The 23547-nt window shown below is 31.3% G+C and overlaps 3 protein-coding genes across 5 annotated transcripts; 1 reads left to right on the top strand and 2 right to left on the bottom strand.

The window, feature by feature from the left end:
• The first annotated feature begins 666 nt into the window (after positions 1 to 666).
• LOC101515689 (mitochondrial import inner membrane translocase subunit TIM22-4) lies at positions 667 to 4798 on the top strand. 2 transcript variants are annotated; one of them, XR_003473228.2, is made up of 6 exons: positions 667 to 824; positions 1004 to 1218; positions 1872 to 2062; positions 2158 to 2230; positions 2945 to 3348; positions 4395 to 4798. XR_003473228.2 is itself a non-coding variant. In XM_004505540.4 (5 exons), the coding sequence occupies exons 2-5, from the start codon at positions 1056 to 1058 to the stop codon at positions 4478 to 4480; spliced, it is 513 nt and encodes a 170-aa protein (XP_004505597.1). In that variant the 5' UTR covers positions 667 to 824; positions 1004 to 1055; the 3' UTR covers positions 4481 to 4798. The 2 variants fall into 2 exon arrangements, 1 of the variants encoding a protein (XP_004505597.1); XM_004505540.4 differs by lacking the exon at positions 2945 to 3348.
• A 1396-nt stretch (positions 4799 to 6194) lies between these two features.
• HSFA1B (heat stress transcription factor A-1b) lies at positions 6195 to 9574 on the bottom strand. Of its 2 annotated transcripts, XM_004505538.4 has the most exons (4): positions 9212 to 9349; positions 8705 to 8986; positions 6927 to 8228; positions 6195 to 6493 (listed from the first exon to the last, which is right to left on the bottom strand). In XM_004505538.4, the coding sequence occupies exons 2-3, from the start codon at positions 8924 to 8926 to the stop codon at positions 6957 to 6959; spliced, it is 1494 nt and encodes a 497-aa protein (XP_004505595.1). In that variant the 5' UTR covers positions 8927 to 8986; positions 9212 to 9349; the 3' UTR covers positions 6195 to 6493; positions 6927 to 6956. The 2 variants fall into 2 exon arrangements, with proteins under 2 accessions (XP_004505595.1, XP_012572685.1); XM_012717231.3 differs by lacking the exon at positions 8705 to 8986 and having other exon boundaries at positions 9212 to 9574.
• Positions 9575 to 17410: 7836 nt separating this feature from the next.
• LOC101500459 (geraniol 8-hydroxylase-like) lies at positions 17411 to 20024 on the bottom strand. Its single transcript, XM_027336245.2, has 2 exons — positions 19299 to 20024; positions 17411 to 18089 (listed from the first exon to the last, which is right to left on the bottom strand). The coding sequence occupies exons 1-2, from the start codon at positions 19989 to 19991 to the stop codon at positions 17487 to 17489; spliced, it is 1296 nt and encodes a 431-aa protein (XP_027192046.2). The 5' UTR covers positions 19992 to 20024; the 3' UTR covers positions 17411 to 17486.
• Positions 20025 to 23547: the final 3523 nt, after the last annotated feature.

Raw genomic sequence — 23547 nt, 5'->3', positions numbered from 1 at the left:
CTCTTATATATATATATATATATATATATATATATATATATATTGCTATTTTATTAAATTTGTTAATTATTAAATAAATTTAATTTAATTAAAATATTTAAAAATTCAAAAAATTATTAATAAAATAAAATATATTAATAAATAATAATAATAATAATTTTAATAAATATTATAAATTTTAATAATAATAATAATAAAGTAAATTATATTAATAAAATTAATTAAATTAAACAAACAAACCACATTAAGTTAAAGAAAAACTACCACAAATTGAAAAAAAAAAATGAAGGAAGTTGTTATAATACGTGTAAAAATAAATAACGTGTCCCTAATATTTTGTCCATAAATAAAAAAAAATATTAAATAATAATAATTAAATATTGTTAATGTAATTAAAAAATAAAATAAAAAATTTAAAAAATAAAAAAAATTTAATAATAAAATCAAACAAAATATCAAAGTTAATGTGTTTGAGTGCGAAAACAAATAACATGTTATAATATAGTAGTAGATGGTCGCATCTCCGAGAAGCGACTTTCTATTAAAGATGAGAAAAAAATGTTCCATATGGTCGAGCATTAAAATAAAATGTTCCACGTGGTCGCATTTTTGAATGTACGGCATTTTGGTCAAATTAAAAAAAAAATGTAAAAAGAAAAAAATCCAATTTTTTTGCTTGTTTTTCCAACACGTTAAAACCCAATATTTTTTTTTCTAAAAAAAACAATTAAAACCCTAAAACAACTGAACTCATCAGCTCCGTCATTTGCCCGGAACACCGGAGTTGATCGTCGGCGGCCAGAAACATCGAGAAAGTCATCTAGGTTTTCATTATTTTTCCTTGTCCTATTTTCCTTTCTCTCTCTTGGTGTAGCGCACGCGAGAATACGATTCCACTGCGATTTGCGCCCGTGATATGATATACATTTTGATTCGAATTATTTTTTGCTTCCAAATTAAGTAGTAAAATAATAATAATATTCATCCATTTATCATTGCACAGCTTTTGTGGTGATTTCAAGCATCCTTGCTTATCTTCGGTTTCTGCTTCAACAATGGCTGATGACTCTGAAAAACCAGTTTCAAACGGTTCTTCGAACACAAAAGAAGTAGAGAAGCCTCCAATGGAGCCTATAAGTTTGCCAACTGTTGAGGAAATTCGTGGCCAAGATATTTGGAACAATTGCGCTGTGCGCAGTGTCGTTAGTGGAGTCATGGGTATCATCATTCAACCCTCACTTTCTTAGCATGTTATTTTACCACATTTAAATAAATTGTACTATTAAATGTTAAAACTAATGTGCTCCAAATATTTGTGTAATTTTGGTGTTTCTTTCAAATGATGCAGTTGTCATCTGAAACTAACTTTACTGAATATGAATTTAACAATCAAGTGTCATTGAATGAGACTTAAAGAGAGCTGAGATCTTGTTTTATGGAAAATAATATATTTCTATACCAATTGTAAATTTTCATTGTTGGCTTTTATTTATAATCTATTAAAGAACCTCAATTTGAATGATAAGGTTATCGAACATGATTTATTATCAGGTGTTTTTCCGTTTGATTCATGTATTTGATTTTATCTAGTAAGAGAAGGCTTTGGTGGTTGTTTTTGTAGCCTCCGTTTGAACAATGCTATACAATGATACTAATAAAAATCCTTACTCCCCAAAATTTATGTAAGTATTTAGTAACTGCATTTTGCAAAATAAAACAAATGGATCTGGAAATTTCTTATTGTACAAATGTCAATGTAGCCAAACTACTGAAATTTTAAATGTCATTGAAGAATAATTCCAGCTTTAGAGACTTTGCAAGCTGTGTATTGTAAAACAATTGATTGTTGGGATTCATGTTATGAATTTCAGGAGGCGGTCTTGGCATCTTCATGGGATTGTTTCTTGGAGCACTGGACAACCCTCTAATGCAGGACGAAATGACTGGCAGACAACAGATTATATATCAAGCAAAGCAGATGGGACGAAGGAGTTGGAGTTCAGCCAAAGCATTTGCTGTTATGGGTTTCGTATTCTCAGCTGCTGAGTGTGTTGTTGAGAAGGTCTAATGGATTTGAGAATGAAATTATATATTTACATCAATCAAGCATGCAAGTTTAATTCTTCTTCCTATCATCTGGGTCCTGTTTTTTTTCAGGCACGAGCAAAACACGACATCACAAATACTGCTATTGCTGGATGTACTACTGGCGGTGCTATATCAGCAAAAGGTAACCCTCTTTTTCATTCATATTCTGTCGTTTATTATGTTTTTATCACCCATAACCTGTATTTAAGATATGACGGGCATACATGGCCTGGCACACCTCCCATGAGTTGTGGGAGTTTAATTTTCCCTATAAAAAACCAATGCCGGACGACCATAAGTGACTAGCCTAATGATTGCTTCTTCTTGGGTGGTAAGGACTTGGTTGTTGATAGCCATTGAAACTAAATTTTAGCTAAATGGTAGGGTATACCTTTGGTTGTTGTGAGTTTATTCTCTAGTCTTGTAATTCTGTTTGGCAAAATGATAAACTTACGACAAGATTGAGTTTATGCTCTGCTGTCTTTCACTCTAGTCTAATCCAGATTTTACTTAGGATAGAGAAGGGGAGTCAAGATCGTAAACCGTGGGATCCTAACACGGATCATAAGATCCTACAAAACTCAGAAATCACACACAGTCACACACACACATATATGTGTGTGTATGTGCAATATAAAATAGGATAAATAGAAGGAAAAAAAACCTTCATATCACTTAGCAAGGATTGTACTTGTGATTAAGATCACGATTTTGACTACCTTGGCAAATAATCTCAACCTATTGTTACTCCATAGTATTTCTCAAAATTAAAGTGTGTTGTCGTGGTGTGGGGGGTTTTTTAATATGGATTTTGTATTTGTGATGGTTATAAATTTATAATGACAAATATTTATAGGAGTGGCTTAGGTGGGTGCAAAGCTGGATTTTGTCTCTTTTAGGAGACATCTTTGCTCGGCATAAAATGCATGGCAACAAAAGGTGCACTTTGACATCATTGTCTTTGCAGTGCATACTCAAGGAGACAGGATTTGAGCAATGAGCGTGTCTTGAACTAGTGAGTAGTGAGTAGTGAGTAATGGTGATGGGATGCAATCAATGCATGCACACAAGCACAGGTACTCATGAGCTGGGCTTGCTTGCATACCTTTGGAAGAGAGAATGCTAGTTACGACTTCAAAAGAGCCAAGCTTCAAAGCCGCACACTGGTACCACATTCTCAATAGGGACTCCTTACTAAGGTGTTACTAAAAGCCTTGATGTAGTATGCTAATATTAAGAGCCAACAAATCTACTGAAAAGGTAGTGTCTATGTTTGGGAGTTTGGTTTTGGAGGGGAAGGGAGGGGAGGGCTTATATTTCTATTTCAATTTAAGGAAGCTATAAAATATTTCTTAAAATAAATTAAGTGAAATTGAGATGTTATATGATCATTTATGATGTTATTCTTTTAATTTTAAAAATAATCTCAAATATATAACATATATGGACATAGAATGGAAATGAATGGAGATGTTGGAGTGGAGTGGAGCGGAATGGAGCAAAGTATTTATTACATTGTTTGGTTATTTGATGACAGAATGAAACATAAAAAGTAGGATTTCATCTCATACACCCCAATTTGGAGGGGAAGAAAATGAAGGGGGATGATGGAATGGGATGGAATAGATTCCATCATGCTCCACTCCACTCCACTCCACAACATTCATTTTTGAAATATCCAAACATTGAAACCTCATTAGTTACCACTCCTTCCATCAATCCAAACAAGCCTTAAAGAAGAGACTGCTGCTCTAATTCTCTATTGAGTGTGGTGGTGTGAAATGAAAGCACAAGTGATGTTTTCATCAAGTGCACTTCTAGCGGTTTGTTGTCTCTCTGGTGGCTTAGCAAAATTTAATATGATATATGTTCACCCAAAACAGAAGGTTATTGGTACAATTATTTTGTTTATCCCTTTCTAAGTTTTCTATTTAAATATAACTTAGTGCTGTTTATGATCCAAAAATCAGAACACACAATTGTAACTGCATGTTCTCATTTCATGTTCTGATAGTGGTCCCATACTCCCTTACAGATGTAGTGCTTGATATAGGCACTGTAGTTCTAGTTTTAGGTCTCTTGTTGTTTCAGTCATCTCTTCCCTCATTGCTGAAGAAATTTGTGCTTTGTAGTCTATTAAGATGAAAGCAAATCGATGAAAAGAGAGAAAATAAATAATTATCAGGCCGGATAGTGAACCGGCAAACCAAGAATTGAAATCCTCAATGCTACTCCTTTTATAAATCTGCTCTGCCTCTGTTTCGCAATGGCATTTGCTAATGATTCAAATGTTTGTGTGGTTGTAGGTGGTCCGAAAGCTGCATGCGTTGGTTGTGCTGGCTTTGCCGCATTCTCTGTCGTAATAGAGAAGTTTTTGGAAAGGCATCAATAAGTGAATTGACTTGCACCAATTTTGTATTCTTCTATCATAGTTTAAGTTCTTGATGAAAATATTTTGGCCGTATGATAAAGGGACGTGATAGGCAGCAACACAAATTGCAGTATTATTTCACATATGTAATTTATTTGTATACAATGTCATTGGCAGATGGGTTCTCCGAACTGGGGAAAGCTCTGATGTAATGACATGATTTAATATTGGAAAATGCCAAATATAACGAATACCCAAAGAGCAATAATTGTGATAGACACTTCCAAGTGTTTTTGCGTTTACTAGTAATAATTAATTTAAATAGTTTTTTCATTGCAATTCATTCTTATTTTTGAAAGATTTTATGGGGTATTCTAGGCTTCTTCAGATTAACTCTTGTTATTTATCTATTTAGGTGAAAAGTGTATTAAATTAAATTTGATTATGAGAGATAGGCGGCTATGCTAACAAAGAAATGCTCTCAGTTCAGTTATCTATTTGTGCTTCCTTAAACCCGTATCTAACTCGAAAAATGAAACTTTTTTGCTTAATATTTGTGCTGCTTGGATTCCTTCAAAAGACATGGTTTTTGCTATTTATTCTGCCTACCAAGCTTTGATCAATAATAGCTTAACTAATCAGGATTTATCTGATGTTTATTGTTTGGGTTGGAAATGGCTTGGCCACAGAGCGTATTTGTCTTTCTCTCCAAAGAATTGCTAAACGTATTCTTCTAAAAATTCGCAAGAGTTCTGCTAAGGATTGATTCATCTAATCTTTGTCTAATCTGCGATCAAAGTGTTGATGTTATGCATGTGCTGCAGAATTGATTTTACTAAGAAGTTTGGAGACACTCTTTGGATTATTCCAGAACCACTAGTTTTTTGGGTCAAACTTATTAGCTGAGTGGATGCTCATCAATTTGTGAAACAAATTGGCCATGAAGAGGTTCTTGCTTTAGTGTTTGTAGTTTTGGAGAACTTGTAGGGGAGTTGGAACGATGTGGTCATTAGTGAATGAAGTGGTGCAAAAGTGGCATGGTCCCATTCAGGATATTCGAGTGTCAGAACAAAGAAAAAAAATTGATGCCTTTAATTCTCAAAGTACTGATGAGAAGTGAAAGCCTCCATCTGTTTTGTGGGTGAAATTGAATGCCGATTATGGTGTTAATGCTAACAAACAACCCTCTTCGATGAACCTGTGGTGGAGTGATTAGGAAACACACGGGATAATTTATTGTAGGTTGTGTTAAGTTCATTGATTCTATCTGTGCTGGAATCATAGTTTATGGTGATTCTAATTGGATAAAGGTTTGCTTAGAGAAAACGTTTTAGAAGAATCATTATTGAATCTGACTCCCAAAGTGCCATTGCCATTTTAAATGATGACGCATCTAGATCCAAACAATATTATTCTTCTGCTTCAGCGATTTTGCACAGATATTTTCGTCACGAAGAGGACATAGTAGATTCAACAATCGATTTCCATTGCCCCATTTATTAAAACTTAGATAAATAAAAATTAGGAAAAACACATTCTCGATTTTTCAGGTGACAATGCTATGAAAATGAATGTTGATTTGAATAGCCTCCACCGAAGCCAATAAACTGGCTCTAGACAGAACCTTATTATTTTATGTTTGAGTATAAATCATATCATATTTTAGTAACCACTATTTACCGGGCAGATAAAAAATTGAGTAAATAATGCTGAAGGAAACAACGCAATAATGCAATTATACAGAACACTGCCGATAAGATACTATATTGTCAGAAAGAGCACAGAGTTGTAAAAATCCAAAATACAGGGTAAGGACATAGGAAATTAAATTAAAACTGTTTCATTTCTTTTGGCCCAAAATAAAGTACAACATGAAACGGGGGTTGGGGACAATTGGTTTGGTGATGTCTATCAAGGTGTTTTTGTAGAAGTAGGAAGCATAACTTTATCAATTTGTGTGTTGGTATCTATCAGGTGTATTTGTCGAGGTAGAAACCATGGCCTTGTTGGTCCAGCAGCAAAGGACATCAACTTCTGCAGGAATCATGAGCAAAAAGTATTGGAAAATAAAAGACATAATACTTGAGCCGACTTCCACTCCTCTTTTTCCCAATCAACCCTTTTAAAGGGAATCAAGACCTCACCAATATGAACACAAAGCATGTAAGGAATATTGAGAAATGGTGAAGAACTAAAGAATCAAGAAAACATAAAATCCATTTTTTTTATAAATTTTAAAATACACCAAAGGAAAAAAAAAGTACATCTGTATAAATAATATACATTTAGGAACAAGATCAGATGTTATTTATTATATAGACATTCAAATAAGCTATTTTTTTCCTGTCTGTACAGCACACGCCATATTGAAGGCAAGACAGCAATGAAACATGCTTAGACAGACAATTCAACACTAGTTTCAAGTCAAGTAACAATTAGAACCAGCAAGGCAACCATGGAAATTTACCTTTAGTTGCCAGAAACATGTATATATGTATTATATACACAATGATGAGTCTGATGCAAGAAGTTCCATCTGTTGAGTAAGATGATCCATATGTTGTTTCTTCTCCATCTTTTCTTGTTGAATCTCCTTTTCTAATGACAATTCCTGGTCCTTAGTCAAATCATATCCTAGAGAGCTACCTTCAATTTCATCAGTGTCTCCAGTAAGTGGGCTTGGCATAAAAAACAGTTCCCAGAATTCATCATTGATTCCTGGAAGTTTGGAAATTCCATTTACATCAGGTGAAAAAGCATCAGCTTCCAAAGACTGTGTCCCATCTAAAACAGCTGACATCACATCCAACTCCCCCTCATTCTGGGCGACAGACCCCACAAAATTTTGATCAGGATTCATGAAGCTGCTTTCTGTAACCAACCCTTGAACTTTACTAAAATCCAAAACATTGTCTTGGCAGTTATGTGCTGTTAATTCAGGAAACTCAGCTGCTTTGACACAGTTAGTCAACACAGCAGGTGAAGATTGTACCTCAGACATGCTATTCGTCATACAACTTACAGGAAATTGAGATTCTACTGCCATACATGACTGCCCAGAAATAGGTGGAACCTCAGAAAGTGTTACACCAGAAACCTGGGTGGACGAACTACTGCTATCTAAAGGAATGGCTGAAGGAACATCATCAATAAGGAATGTATCAAAGTTCTTAACGGATGACTCCGTCCTTGTAGAATTGTTCATTTGCAACATCTGGCTAAACAATGCTTTTGCAGCCTCATTAATTGGAGACTGGTACTTGACAACACATCCATCAAGAGGATTGTGGAGACTTTTGGTGGCTAAACTATCTTCTTCCTGCCTTTGGAGCCGCCTCTTTTTACCTCCGGCGACGTGTCTATTACTTTCATTCTGCTGTTGTGCAAATTGAGCCATGAAGCCCGGACTATGCATAGCCTTTGCCAGGAAAGACATCATCTGTTGCTGACGCTGCTCCATCACTTGCACACGTTGGCCAACATTTTGCAATTGGTTATCAGTCGTTTGTTGTTGTTGTCTTAACTTAACAAGTTCCTGCATAAGAACATTCTTATCCCTTTTCAGTCTTTCAACTTCCTCATCAAGCCCAAACTTCCCCACTTCAACACATGCCCCAACAGACGAGTTTTGCACCTTAGATGACTCTTGACTATTACCATTTGCATGAGCAGATTTCCTCCTACTGATAGTCTTCAACAATTGTTTTTGACCCCTTAAAAATCCTTCGTGTGCAAATTCCCAGCGGTCTGGGTCAACCTTTCTAAAACCCTGCTTATGAATAAAAAAAGATGATGGAATTGACGATTATGACTAAAAAATAAATGTGTACAATATACAAATAGACCAACATGATTACATGTGCAGTACTAATAAAGCATAAAGGGAAGCGGAAATGTCAAATATTATATTTTGCAAGTATACTATATAGATAAAAGGGGAAATGTAGTATCAGTGTAAACTAGTTTTACAATGAAAATTCAGCATTTTGCAATCTTTAAATTGTAGCTACAAAGTGTGCTTTAGAGGCAATATCATGACTTCTCATTGAATGTTGGTGTAAAACTATTTTACACTGACAATGCGTCTCCATTAAACTCTATCCTATATAAAATAAAGCTAAATTACTTAAACATCACTAGAACAAGTATCGTGATTTTCATAACTAACTAGCAAATCCCTAATAGGAAACTTATCTTTACTAAAACCTAGAATCCTTTTAGTTGATTAGTCACTTTTCTACATACCGTGTATACTTTTGTTTTAAATTCCCCGCAATGTTGCGAAAAAGCATCTGGTTTGAAATACTCCTTCAATGAAACTCTAACGTTTCCTATATCCAATTCTTCTTCAATTCTTAGATAATATTGCTGGATGGGGTTGGTGCCTGGTAACAGCAACGGTACAACTATGATGGCGGCAGCAGCATCATTGGAACAGGAGCAGCTAAACTGTATATATCTTTGCATTTACAGTCCGAAATGAGTCCTGAAGGTAATTTCTCTTTACACACGAGCTTAAATTACAACCTGTGATCTCCAATCACCATTTTACAATTCCAATCACTGATAGTTTATGAATAAATTCTAATAATTTGATTGCAAAACCTAACAAATCATCGTTGATCACATGCAAGAAAAAGTGAAAATAAAAAGCTGATGTAACTGAATCGGTTACGGTAAAGAGATCGAAAGCAAACGAAGATTAAAACCCTAAAAAAAAGGTGAAAATTGAAAGGTGTATGAGTGACATACGTAGGTGTTGAGCTGTCTGACGAAGCTGGAGAAGTTGTTGTGTTTGAAATATTTGGGCAAGATGTGTTTGGAGAAGTCGGTGGAATTCAAAACGATAAAGGTGTTGTTGTTATTTCCCCATGAAACGATGGAGTTGGTAGATGAGTCATCTACCATGTCGTAGGTCTTGCTCAAGAATGGTGGTAATACATAATTCATGCTACCAGCTGTCATGTCAAATCCCTTCTCTCTGGTGATGACGATGACGATACACAAACACAGAAAGGAGAGAATATGAAGAGATCAAGAAAATAAAGTAGAGAGTAACAAACACTAATGGATGCTGAAGTGATGGATATACTAAATTATTACTCCTTCCATCTAATTTTGTGTCATACAGTTTCTCATTTAATATTTTTTTTTCTTTCTTCTATATTATAATAATAATTATTTTCAAAATTAAATTTAGAGTTAGGATAAGTCGGTTAAACATGCAAAACACCCTAGATCCTACTTAATAACATGGATTTAATGTCTTTTTATTAATATATCAAATTATTAGAGATATATTACTAATCTCTTCTGTTTTATTATAACGGTTGCATTTAAATAAAATAATTTAAAAATAATTGTAATAATTTGGGAAGATCTTGAAGCTTTGCACTCCTTCCTATTTGTATTTGTCCCAATCTAAACGATATCAAATTACAATGAGAGACATAATTTGTTATCTTTTTTGTTGTTGAAAAATTTAAATGATCAATTCACCACCGTTCGCACCTAAATCTTGATGCAAGAACCTCTTCCTACTATTCGGTAAGCTTACTCGCTCGTGTTACATTAAAAACGACAACTTGGCACCGACATTGTGGGCGAATCACCTTATATCTTGATGACGAATAACAATGGTTTAGGCAACAATAACAATCAGATTCTACATAACCTCTTCTCAACAGGGATGCAGTCGTGGCATATTAAACAATGGATATCAAGGTCGGACCTCTACCAACACTGGCGATGTTTTAAAGGTTTACAACTTTTGTGGAAAATCAAGGCACACAGTTGATACTTGTTACTTCAAACATGGTTTTCCCATAGGACACAAGTTTCGTGACAAATATTCAGTTATCAACAATGTTGAAACTACAATTTCTTATGAAAAGGATTCTTCTGAACCATCGATCAACTCTAATGATAATCTCACCAACATAAATTCTGCTACACCAATTACACATGATGTGTACCACAAGCTCATTGCCTTGCTTTCTAAACATGAAGACACTGCAAACGTCTTAGCCCAAGGTACTAATCAAGTGAATCACATCAGTACCTCTATCAATCAAAGTTTATCCAACCAATCAGGTAACCTTCAAACAATATTTCATGGATCATTGATAATGGAGCTATTGACCATATTTGCATTTCTTTACACATTTTTTACTCTTATCATGCTATCAAACCTATAAATGTTCAATTGTTCGATGGATTTTTAACTACTGCCAATTATTCTGGTGATATTTTGATTTCATCTGGTTTTATTTTCGCATGATGTTCTCTTTATTCCTCATTTCCATTTCAATCATATCTCTACCATTAAACTTGCAAAATCGTTAAACTGCAAATTGATTTTTTTTTAATCACTATTCATGTGTTATCCAAGACCCTCTTTCATTGAAGATGATTAGGTATGCTAGAGCTATTAGCAATCTCTATATTTTGGAACAAGCTAGCCACACCATATTATCTTTTCATGATCATGTTACCACCGATTGTTTCTCTTCTTGTAATACAGTTGTTTCTCATAATTTTGATATATGACATCATAGATTAGAACACCCATCTTTTACTGTTACTAAACACATTTTACAAATAATTCCCCAATGTTACAATTCATTCTAATGCAATTTGTGATTGTTGTCATCTGTTAAGCAACACAATCTGCTTTTTATTCCTAGTCATATTAAAACTACAGTTGTTTTCGAACTAATTCATATGAACAGTTGGGGTCCTATTTCTATCCCATCTGTCCAAGGTCATCTTTATTTCTTAACAGTTATAGATGACTTTTCAATACATTCATGGGTTTTCCCATGCAAAACAGATCAGAGGCAAGACAGTTGGTTATAAATTTCATCGATGTGGTCAACACACAATTTGACACCCATATTAAAAGTATTAGAATAGACAATGGTCCAGAATTCACTATTCCTTCTTTTTATGATAATCTTGGCATCATCCCCCAACGTACTTGTGTTGAAACTCATGAACAAAATGTCGTTGCACTACGCAAACACAAACATATTATGAATGTCACTCAAACTCTTCTCTTTCAAAGTCATATTCCAAAGGACTATTGGTGTTATGTAGTTAACCATGCCATTCATCTCATCAATAGATTGCCTTCAGTTGTCCTCAATTACAAGTCTCCCTATGAGGTTCTACACAATTCTCCTCCAACCATTGATCGTTGAAGGGTTTTTGGATCCCTTGCCTTTGCTTCTACTTTGCTGCAAGGGCGACATAAATTAGATCCAAGAGCTAGAAAAAGTATATTTCTCGGATACAAGCAAAGTGTTAAAGGCTTCATTCTATTAGACTTAGCCTCCAAACAACTATTCATATCAAGGAATGTTCAGTTTTATGAAGATTGTTTTCCATTTGTTGAGTCCCTTGCCATTTCTGCTCCTAGTTTATCTTTCAATATTCCTACTCCAAACACATTATTATGGTTTGATTCTTTATTCACCTATTTTAATGTTAATCTCGTGTCGACATCTAACCATAATTCTCATTCTTCCCAACCTCATTTCCAATCTTTACCTCCTGCCAACACTTTAAACACATATCCTCCACCCATTTCTCATTCTCCTATTACTCCCATTAGAAAGTCAACAAGACCACACATAAAACCATTTCATGTAAATGACCTTGTCTGCCACCACATATCTACCATTTCCACACCTTACCCTATCCAATTTTTTGTTTCTTATGCCAATCTTTCCTCAAATTACAAACACTTTATTATATCCACATTTATCCACATATAACCATCATGTTACACTCAAGCTTCAAAACTCAGCCACTAGATTTCTGCTATGAATGCAGAATTACATGCTATTCAAATCAATAATACTTGGGAGATTACACTGACCTATCGGTTGGAAAATCCCTATTGGATGTCAGTGGGTATATAAAATTAAATATAAAACGGATGGATCTATTGAACGCTATAAAGTCGGCTTGTTGCCAAAGGCTACACTCAAACAGAAGGTTTGGACTTTTTTTATACGTTTTCTCCCGTCGCTAAGATGACTACAATGCATTTGCTTGTAGCCCTTGCTTCAACTCAGAATTGGTTTCTACAACAGTTGGACGTCAATAATGCATTCTTGCATGATGATCTCAATGAGGAAGTATACATGATTATTCCTTAAGGTTTGAAGCATGTTTCTTCCAACAAAGTATGTCGTTTGTTAAAATCATTATATGGACTAAAATAAGCAAGCTATCAATGGTTTGCAAAGTTATCATCCTTCCTCATTTCTCTTGGATATCATCAATCACAATATGACCACTCTCTTTTCACTAAGTCAACTGCCACTACCATAACAACCCTGCTTGTTTATGTCGATGATTTAATCCTTGTTGGTAATGATTTGGACGAGATTAATGTTGTCGAAACTCAATTGGATTTTGTTTTCCGTATCAAGGATCTTCGCAACTTACACTACTTTCTTGGCCTTGAAGTTGCTCGTTCAAGTGCTGAAATTTATGTCTCTCAATTGAAATATGCCACTGATTTATTAACTAATACTTGTTTGTTAGGCTCTAAACCAATGACAACACCAATGGTTCAATCACATAATTTTCACAATTGTTCTGCTTCGACTTCCACTGATTGCACTGCCTATCGTCGTCTGATTGGACGCCTTCTTTATTTAACTACCACTCGACCAGATTTAAGTTTTGTAGTTCAACATCTCAATCAATTTTTGTCTTCACATATTGTCCTCTATTTACATGCAGCTCATCGTATTCTTCGCTATATCAAATCCTCTCATGGTCAAGGCTTGCATTTTCCAGCATCTTCTTATGTCCAACTTAAGGGTTTTCGGATTCAGATTGGGCTACCTATAGTCTTACTCGTCGCTCAGTTATCAATTACTTCATTTTCTTGGGTGATTCCTTAATCTTGTGGAAATCAAAGAAATAAACTATTGTTTCTCGATCTTCATCTGAAGCCGAGTACCGTGCGCTTGCTTATAATGTGTGTGAAATTTAATAGTTGACGTATCTTTTACAAGACTTTTGCATTCCTTTCATTTCCCCAACTATCTTATATTGCAAGAGCCAATATGTGCGCCATATTGCAGCTAATGCCACTTTCCACGAGCGTACAAAACACATTGACATTGATTGTCATGTGGTCCGTGAGAAACTTAATACTCGGTTATTTCATCTTCTACCAGTTTTGTGCGCCATCTTTTTGTCTTTTTGTACAAAACACATTGACATTGATTGTCTTTTTGTACAAAAACACATTGACATTGATTGTCTTCTTGTAGTTTACAATTGTTTTTGCTTTCTTCTAGTTTGTTTCATGTTGTTATTTGTGTTTCCCTTATTATATTCATGTTGTTATTTGTGTTTCCCTTATTATTAGGATTTTTTATTACTTGTTATTACTTTTCAATTTTTGTCTCATTTGTAACTATTTTGGTTATCTCTCCTTGTATATAAACTTTTTGATTAATCATTCAATAAATAAAAAAAAATATTATTCAATTAAGAATCGATTACATTTTAAAAAAGAGATTTTTTTGGCGAATACTCATACACCTTTGTGACACTTTGAGAGAAATAAATAAATATATAAAATAATATAATAAATTTGATATATTAATGATGTAATAAAAAAATTTCAATAAAAATATAATATGAAATCCGTGTTGATAAATTATAGAGGGAGAATTTAGTATTAACTAAGATTTAATTGATACACATTATCACTATAAAGAATTTATATACAGTTAATTATAATCGTTACATCATTAAAAATATTTAATTTTTATCATAATTATAATAACCTCTAAAGGCGTTTATATGAAGTTCACACATTGACAATTCATAAAAACTAAACTCCTAATAATTATGTCATTTGTCTCCAATTATAATCATAAAAAGGTTTGTTGCTGAATACAATTACTCTTTCAATTTATTATATGTATTTTTTTATATTTTTTTCAAACACGTCTCTTCTTAATATTACTAGTTTATTTTATAAAATAAAAAATTAAAATTAAACGCATTTATACACAAATAATATTTTTTTAAAAATCTATATATCAAATAAAGAGCTTATAATTGTGAACATAAAGAGTAATTAATAAATCATCCTGATTAACCAATGAGAGTTTAATAATTGTAAACCTTTTTTTTCACCATTTCATTTTCATTTGGTCGTCGATTTCCCAATTCGTACATCAAAATAATTCGAAATTCCTAAATAATAAAAAGAATTTATTAATATGTAGCTGTAAAAAGACTTATTAAAATAAAATTGTATATATTATTAATTACAGAACACAAATAACAAAAAACAATTAAAGTTATATTAAAAACTAAAAATAATAGTTTTCTGCAATATTTTTTTGTTAAATATAATTGTTATTGTGGAAAGAGAGAGTAATAATTAATATTTATTTTTCTCAAAATAACTCCTGCGTTTACATTTGTGGTCCCTTAACTTAATTTCAGGTAACGTTTTAGTCATTTATCTTTTTTTTTTTCTTCCCGATTTAGTCCTTTATTCCTAACAATATCAAATAAAGTATAAAAATATGAGTTTATTTGAAGATTTGTGTTACGAATTTGATGAAATTTGTATTATATTGAAGAATATAATTAATTTTATGAGTTTTGCTTGAATATTTTTTTTAATTTTTGTATAAAAAAAGGATAACATTTTTGAAATTTTAAAACATAAAATATCAAATTGTCACTTAAAATTAAAATAAAGGACCAATTCGGAAAAAAAAAATAAAAGACTAAAACGTTACCTGAAATTAAGTTAAAGGACCACAGATGTAATTTAGCCTAAAAAAATAATTGTAGTTTTACTAAAATATATTTATTAACGGTTGATGTATTTCAATTATCGTAAATATAAAATGATAAAATAATAAATTATGAATGATAAATATAATATTAATTAATATGTATTATTGAGGATTTTTTTATCAATATATCCTTTTTTTTTTTTTTAAAAAAAATTTAAACCAAAATACCCTACTTTGTAATTTATATACAAAAATGCCATACTTTTTGAGGTAAGTAGGAGGTCGTGGCTTGGAGGTGCGACCAGGTGAAGCAAAATTTTTTTTCTCCCAGTAGTAGATAGCTGGCTAGGGATGCACCTCTTAAAAGGTTTGTTAATTTTTTGTTTATTCGTTTTAGGGTTTATTTAATTGTTAATATTTTAATAAATAATTAAATTAATAAATAATTATATAAAATAATACATAAATAATAATAATACATTAATAAATAATAATAATAATAATATATTAATAAATAATAATAACAATAATAATAATTATTAATTATTAACAATAATAATAATTATTAATTATTATTATTGTTATTATTACTAAAAATTGTTATAATTAAAAATAATAATAATTAAAAATTGTTATAATTTTTTTGCCGTTTTATGTATTATTATATGAATTAAATATATTAATAAATAATTAAATTAATAAATAATAATAATAATAATTAATAATTATTATTATTTACTAAAATTAATTATCTCTTTAAATATGATTTGGTAGATTATTTAATTTTCTCATTAATTTACAAATTAATTTAATATCAAAAAAATTGATTCGTGTGATTGGTAAATTAAATATGCATTAGTTTGTTTTTGTCACATTTATTCAACCACATTAATTTTGATATATATATTTTGTCACATTACCAATCATATGAATCAATTTTTTGATATATTGAGATAAAATCAGGTGATATATTGTATACTAATGTATTGTTAACTTATCTCAAAAGATAAAATCAAATTAAATATATTCATCTTCCAAATGTATTTTAAAAATATCTATATATAAAATGATTAGATTAGGTTCATTTTTTACTTTTATTACTTTTTCCAATCACACGAATCAATTTTTTTGGTATTAAATTAATTTATAAATTAGTGTGAAAATTAATCAATTTACCAAATCATATTTAATGAGAAAATTAATGAAAAAAGTAATCAATTGTATAATTTAGTAAGAAATTGATTAATCACAAATTGTCCAATTTGGTAAGTAGCAAATTAATTTTAGCAAATTGATTAATCATAAATTGCTCTACTTTTTAATTATAATCATTTTTAATGATAATAATAATAACAATATAATTATTATTTATTATTTTTGTTATTTATTAATATATTAATGTATTATTATTATTATTATTTATTAATTTAATTATTTATTAATATATTTAATTCATATAATAATACATAAAACTGTAAAAAGATAATAACTATTTTTAATTATAACAATTTTTAGTAATAATAACAATAATAATAATTAATTATTATTATTATTGTTACTATTATTTTGATCATAATAATAATAACAACATAATAATAATAATTATTTATTATTATTATTATTATTTATTAATTTAATTATTTATTAATATATTTAATTCATATAATAATACATAAAACGGTAAAAAAAATAATAACTATTTTTAATTATAACAATTTTTAGTAATAATAACAATAATAATAATTAATAATTATTATTATTGTTATTATTGTTTATTAATATATTATTATTATTTATTAATGTATTATTATTATTATTAATTATTAATATATTATTTAATATAATTATTTATTAAAATATTAACCGTTAACTAAATTCTAAAACGAATAAACAAAAAATTAACAAACCCTTTGGGAGGTCGCATCCCTAGTCAGTGACCTCCTACCGGGGGAAAGTTTTTTTTGCTTCACGTCGCACCTTTCGGCTACGATCTCCTGGCCCCAAAAAACAGGGTATTTTAATATATAAATTACAAAATAGAATATTTTGATTTAAAAATTTTAAAAAAGAGATATATTGGTAAAAAATCTCGGTGATAATTGAATTTTTTTTCTTTTGTAAAAATGATAATTGAAATTAGTCCCTCTTAAAGTGAGTTGTGATGAGACCTCATAATGAAGAAGCATGCCAACTAACAAGAAGAAGTAGAATACGAAACAAAAAATTAAACCAACTAACTACATAGTTTTTTCCGGAATGACTCTAAGTGGCTGAACCTTAGTTAATGTTATTCCAAAGTTGTCCTCCATATTCATATCATCTATTTTCATTCCATTTTCAAATTTCCAGTTAAAGCAGTTGATTAATGAACCCAATATCAAGTACAACATCCTCATAGCTATTGGCAAGGCAGGACAAATTCTCTTCCCAGCACCAAAGGGTGTAAGCTCGAAATTGTGACCTTTAACATCAATTTCCGATGTTAAGAATGGTGAAAATAAATTTACATTTTCCCAAATACTTGAATTTCTTCCAATAGCCCACACATTGACCAACACATGTGCACCTTTTGGGATTGTGTACCCACAAATTTCCACATTTTCATTTGATTTTCGAGGGATTAAAAATGGAACTGGAGGATGTAATCGAAAAGTCTCTTTTATTATTGCTTGTAAATAAGGAAGTCTAGTAATATCTGATTCCTCTACTAGTTTGTTTTTGCCAATTATCTGTTCCAATTCTTGTTTTGCTTTTGACATAACTTCTTCATTTTTAAGTAATTCTGCCATTGCCCATTCTATTGTAGATGAAATTGTCTCTGTTCCCGCAACAAATAAAGTCTAGTAAATCACAACCAACTTAATCATTACACAGTATCTAAATCAACCTATTCACGTTATTCAAGATAAGAAAACAAAAAGATATATCTTGCAGCATAGGAAAATAAAAATAGGAGACAAAACAAAATATAAGAGAGAAAGAAATAGGAGAAAAAACAAAATTTAACTAATGAGTAAAATATAAAATTAAAGAAACCATATTATTGTTACTTCATATAGAATATAAAATATCGATCTCAAGCAGGCATTGTTTTTTGTGTTAAAAACTTCAAGCATGCATTTTATTGAACAATTTAATTGATATGCACACGGCGGATTGCGAGGAGAGCCGAGGAGCTACAAATATTACCTAAAATATTATAATTGAAATTATTAAAAATTATATAGTTTTGTTTAGAGATTCACACAGTTCATACACAGTAGACAAGTTGAAAAAGATAGAATTTCAATTCTCACAAGTTTTACCATTTTCATAAGTCACACAATTTTCACAAAACACAATTCATACAAGTTTTTATCACACGATCAATCGAATAAAATATATCTATTTTATGATTTTCATCTTTATCGAAAACTTTCTTTTAAAAAAAATGTATCAATTTTCTTATGTTTAAACATCATATCACTCATACAAAATATACATTAATTAAAATAATTCACAATTAAAAAATAGTATCACATTATATTATATATCAATGTTTAACATGTAAAAGTTGATAATATGTAGTAGTTGAATTGCTAACTAAGGTGTTAGAGTTTATTTATTCGAGATTAGTTTGTTTATTTTTTGATATTATGTATTAAGTAGTCTATATATATATATATATATATATATTTATATTTGGTAAAGACATTACTTTAAGGATCGTGTATACATACAACTATCTTAGCTTGTTTTCACTGGATATGCACATTAATATCACGTAAAAAAATTATTATTTTAAGCAAATCACCTTTATTAAAGGAGGATAATTTTGATAAATATCGAACATAACTAATAATTTATTAGTTATTTTTGTCTGACATTATAAAAATTATTTACATTAATAGTGTATATAAATTAAATTTTTTATTTATGTTTAAATAATATTATACTATAATATAGTACTGCATTAAAATAATACAATAGAACAATAATTACTTTTGATTTTAAAAAAAATATGAGTATTAATTAATTGTTAAAAAGAGAGAGGGGTGAAAATTAAGTACCAGAAATAAATGTTGGATTTGATTTCTGTTCATCTCTTTGCTATTATTTTGAGCAATGTTGAGCAAGGTATTTAGCATGTCACTATTTGAGTCGAAACCTTGTACTTCCCTCAGCTTCAACCGTTGATCAATCAAATCTTTAAAGATATCAATAATCTTTCCAGCATAAACAGCATTACGACTATAAATACCCTGTATATCAAGGTTAAAAATCTTCATTACAGGAAAAAAGTCAACAATATTTGGGTTTCCACTTTCTTTCATTATATTCATAACAAGCTCCTTAAAATCTCCAACTGCATCATTAGAATGAACCAAATCTAAAGAGAAAATAGTATTTGACAACAAATTAATTGATGTCTTAAAAGCCAATTTTCCAATATCAACAGCTTCATTATTAAGGCTACTTTGATGAATATCATTGAGAATTTCTTCTAGTTTTTGTTGCCTAAGTTTTCTAGTCTCATCAAGAGTCTTGTTAGAGAATAATTGATTGTTGCATATTTTTTTTAGTTCTCTCCAAAGAGGTGAGATAGGTAAGAATGTCATGCTATGTTTGTGATGATCATGAACTTCAATACTATTGGGAATTGCTCTGTCAGATAATAATTGATCATGGGTTTGGAGTATTTCTTTGGCCATGTTGGGTGATGAAACAACTATAGTTGTTACTTGGCCAAATTTAAGACTCATTATTGGACCATAAATTTTAGCTAAATTGGTCAAAGATTGGTGTGGCTTTTTTCCTAATTCAAGGAGGTTGCCTATGAAAGGAAGAGGAGTTGGTCCTGGTGGAAGCTTTATTTTTGAATTTTTTGTGAAAGTGAATCTTGAAAGAAGAAAATAGAGAATTAATGTTGATAGAAATATGAGAAGCATACAATTTTGGAAGTATTCCATCTTTGAAATACAGATATGTATGCTTTTGTGGATATATTCAGAATATCACAAATGTGAATCTATTGTTGTATATAAATATGTAGGTATATGCATTGGCAAGGGAGTTGTATTTATTAAAGTATGGAAAGTTGTGTTATTGCCGCTTTGTCTTTTATTTTCATCTGTTTATTTTAAACCACCGAATAAATAAAATTTTAATAATTTAAAATTCGATTCAAAGATAAATCTATTGTCTTGATTTTTGGTTGAAGGAAAACATTCTAAAAATATATATTATAAAAGATTGTCTTTAATAAAATGAATTAATAATTTATATTATATAACTTAAAAGATTTAATTAATTATAACCTAAAAGATTTAACTAATAAGTAATTGTTATTTGTATATTTTATGAATTTATGAATAATATATTAATAAGTTAATTATGGGCTCATCATCAATGATTCATCACCGTTCATCAGCATTGATCCTTCGTCACCATCGATCAACTACAACCAGTAACAACACCAAATCGACAACAACAAACCATAAATAAATTAACCAAAAAAAAAAAACCCCAATATGTTCACAATCCTAATCCGAAGTGAAGAATCAACTCACCTAGAAAAACAACAACAAAATTGTTAGATAATATTATTATATATTAGTAGTAAGAGTATTTTAGACAATTCTATTATTTTATATATATACTCATTGTAACCCTATTAACTTTACTTTTGGTTCATTATATGTTATGAAATTCTAGAGCGATTATTTCTCTTCTTTCTCTTTCTTCCTCTTTTCATTGTTAACATGGTATCTAGAGCCTATTTCGATCCTCCTTGAATGATCCCACCTTTATTCTGCTGTCGAGTTCCCAACAATTAGGGAATATAATTATAGTTTCTATTTTCTAACATTTCAATATTCAGTCAGATTTTTTCGCTAAACCGTGTTCCAATTCTGATTTACCCCTTCTTTGTAGCTTTTCGTTTATTTTCAATAGATCAGTCGAAAAAAAAAATTATTAGGGTTCTATAAACCTTTCCACAACCATTAGGGTTTGACGCTCTAACCAACCGAGCTAAAAAGAACCATGGGTGGTAAAGTTTACTTTGAGAATCATTATTATTTGCATGGTTATTGGGGGATTTTGATTGATCGTTATAAAGAGATGATTGAGAATTATCATCCTGATTTTGGAATCTACCGTAGAGAAGAGAGAAACTATTTTTGATAGAAAAGACAACCACCAAAAGAGAAAAGAGAAGAGTAACCTTGTTCCCGATTTTGGGAAATCAGTCTCACAAAAACATCGATTGCGCATTCGTTAACCGTTGGATTTGGCTGATTTTTGGACATTAGGTTCACAATATTCAGGTCTTCATCTTCAACGGTCGGATCGGTAAAACGACGTATGTAGGGGGAGAAATCATGCTCGCACAGCACCAGGTTATCCCTAATTTATTTTGTCTCAATGATTGTGTTTGTCGTATTTTTCTGTCATTATTTGTATGACTTTGAGAGAAGGTTTGGATGTTCATTGTGTTGTTTTGAAAAATGGGTTTTGTGTTAATTTGTATGTCGGGACTTCTTTGATTGATATGTATGTGAAGTTTGGTTTTTTGGGTAGTGCTAGGAAGGTGTTTGATGAAATGTCTGTGAGAAGTTTGGTTTATTGGACTGCTGTTATTGTTGGGTATGCTAGGTGTGGGGATGAGTGATGCCAGAAAGCTTTTTGATGTTATGACTGATAGAGATATTGCTGCTTCTAATGTTATGATTGATGGGTATGTGAAAATGGGGTGTATGGATTTGGCGAGAATTTGTTTGATAAGATGAAGGATAAGAATGTTATTTCTTGGACTAGTATGGTTCATGGTTATTGTGAGGATGATGATGTTGTGGCGGCTAGGTTTATGTTTGATTGTATGCCTGTCAAGAATGTGCTTAGTTGGAATGCGATGATTAGGGGATATTGTGAGAATAGACGACCGCACGATGCGTTGAAGTTGTTTTGGGAAATGAGGGGACGTTTGGATGTGGAAATGAATAAAGTGACGGTTGTGAGTGTTCTTCCTGCTGTTGCTGATTTGAGTTCTTTGGATTTGGGTGTTTGGATTCATGGGTTTGTGCAAAGGAACCGACTTGATGAAGATGTTCATGTGTATGCTTTGGTTGATATGTATGCAAAATGTGGGGAAATTGGAAAAGCTAAATTGCTTTTTGAGGAGATGAATGAAAAAGATACATCGTCGTGGAATGCTTTGATAAATGGTTATGGTGTCAATGGTTGTGCGAAGGAAGCGTTAGAAGTATTCGCAGCAATGTTACGGGAAGGATTTGAACCGAATGAGATAACAATGACTAGTGTGTTATCTGCTTGCAACCATTGTGGTTTGGTAGAGGAAGGAAGAAGATGCTTCAAAGAAATGGAGAGATTTGGAATTGTGCCTCAGATTGAGCATTATGGTTGTATGATTGACCTTCTAGGAAGGGTTGGATACTTGGATGAGGCTGAAAATTTGATCTTCTGTGTTGTCGCTCTGTCTGTTGCTTCTTCTGTTTGATTGCTAATCTCTCTAGTGATTTGCTTTGTTGCTTCTCTCTTTGTTTAGTTGGGTTTGATATGATTTAGTTTTGTTTGGTTTGGTTTGTTTGGATTTGGTTTCGTGGTGCTACTTATTTGGTTGTTCCTATCTGTTGATTTTGATATGGTTGTTTCGTGGTGCTACTTCTTTGGTTGTTCCTATCTGTTGATTTTGATATGGTTGTTGCTCATTGGTTTGTTTGGATTTGGTTTCATAGTGCTACTTCTTTGGTTGTTCATATCTGTTGATTTTGATATGGTTGTTGCTCCTTGGTTTGTTTGGATTTGGTTTCGTAGTGCTACTTCTTTGGTTGTTCCTATCTGTTGATTTTGATATGGTTGTTGCTCCTTTTTTTGATCGCTCATTTTTCGGTTTGATTTTTTTGTTGGCTTGGTTCTTCTCTTTATTGTGGCTTCTTCTTTGGTGACATCCCTCTTGTCCCCCCTGCTGTCCAACCACCTCCTGCGATTGTTGATCCTCCCTCGTTACCCCTCTCGTCATCATCTTCAGCATAGAATCATTACTCTACCGTTTGTCTCTTCTTCTTTACAGATTGCTGATTTGTTCACAAAGATGCATTCCATTAAACATTTTCGTTTTTTTTAGTTGACAAACTCTCGGTGTTCCATGTTAATGCATCGTGAGTTTGAGGGGAGATGTTAGATAATATTATTATATATTAGTAGTAAGAGTATTTTAGACAATTCTATTCTTTTATATATATACTCGTTGTAACCCTATTAACTTTAGTTTTGGTTTATTATATGTTATGAAACCCT

The sequence above is a fragment of the Cicer arietinum genome, chromosome 6 (assembly GCF_000331145.2).
Source record: "Cicer arietinum cultivar CDC Frontier isolate Library 1 chromosome 6, Cicar.CDCFrontier_v2.0, whole genome shotgun sequence".
Lineage (NCBI taxonomy): Eukaryota > Viridiplantae > Streptophyta > Magnoliopsida > Fabales > Fabaceae > Cicer > Cicer arietinum.
This window is presented reverse-complemented; position numbering and strand designations above follow the sequence as displayed.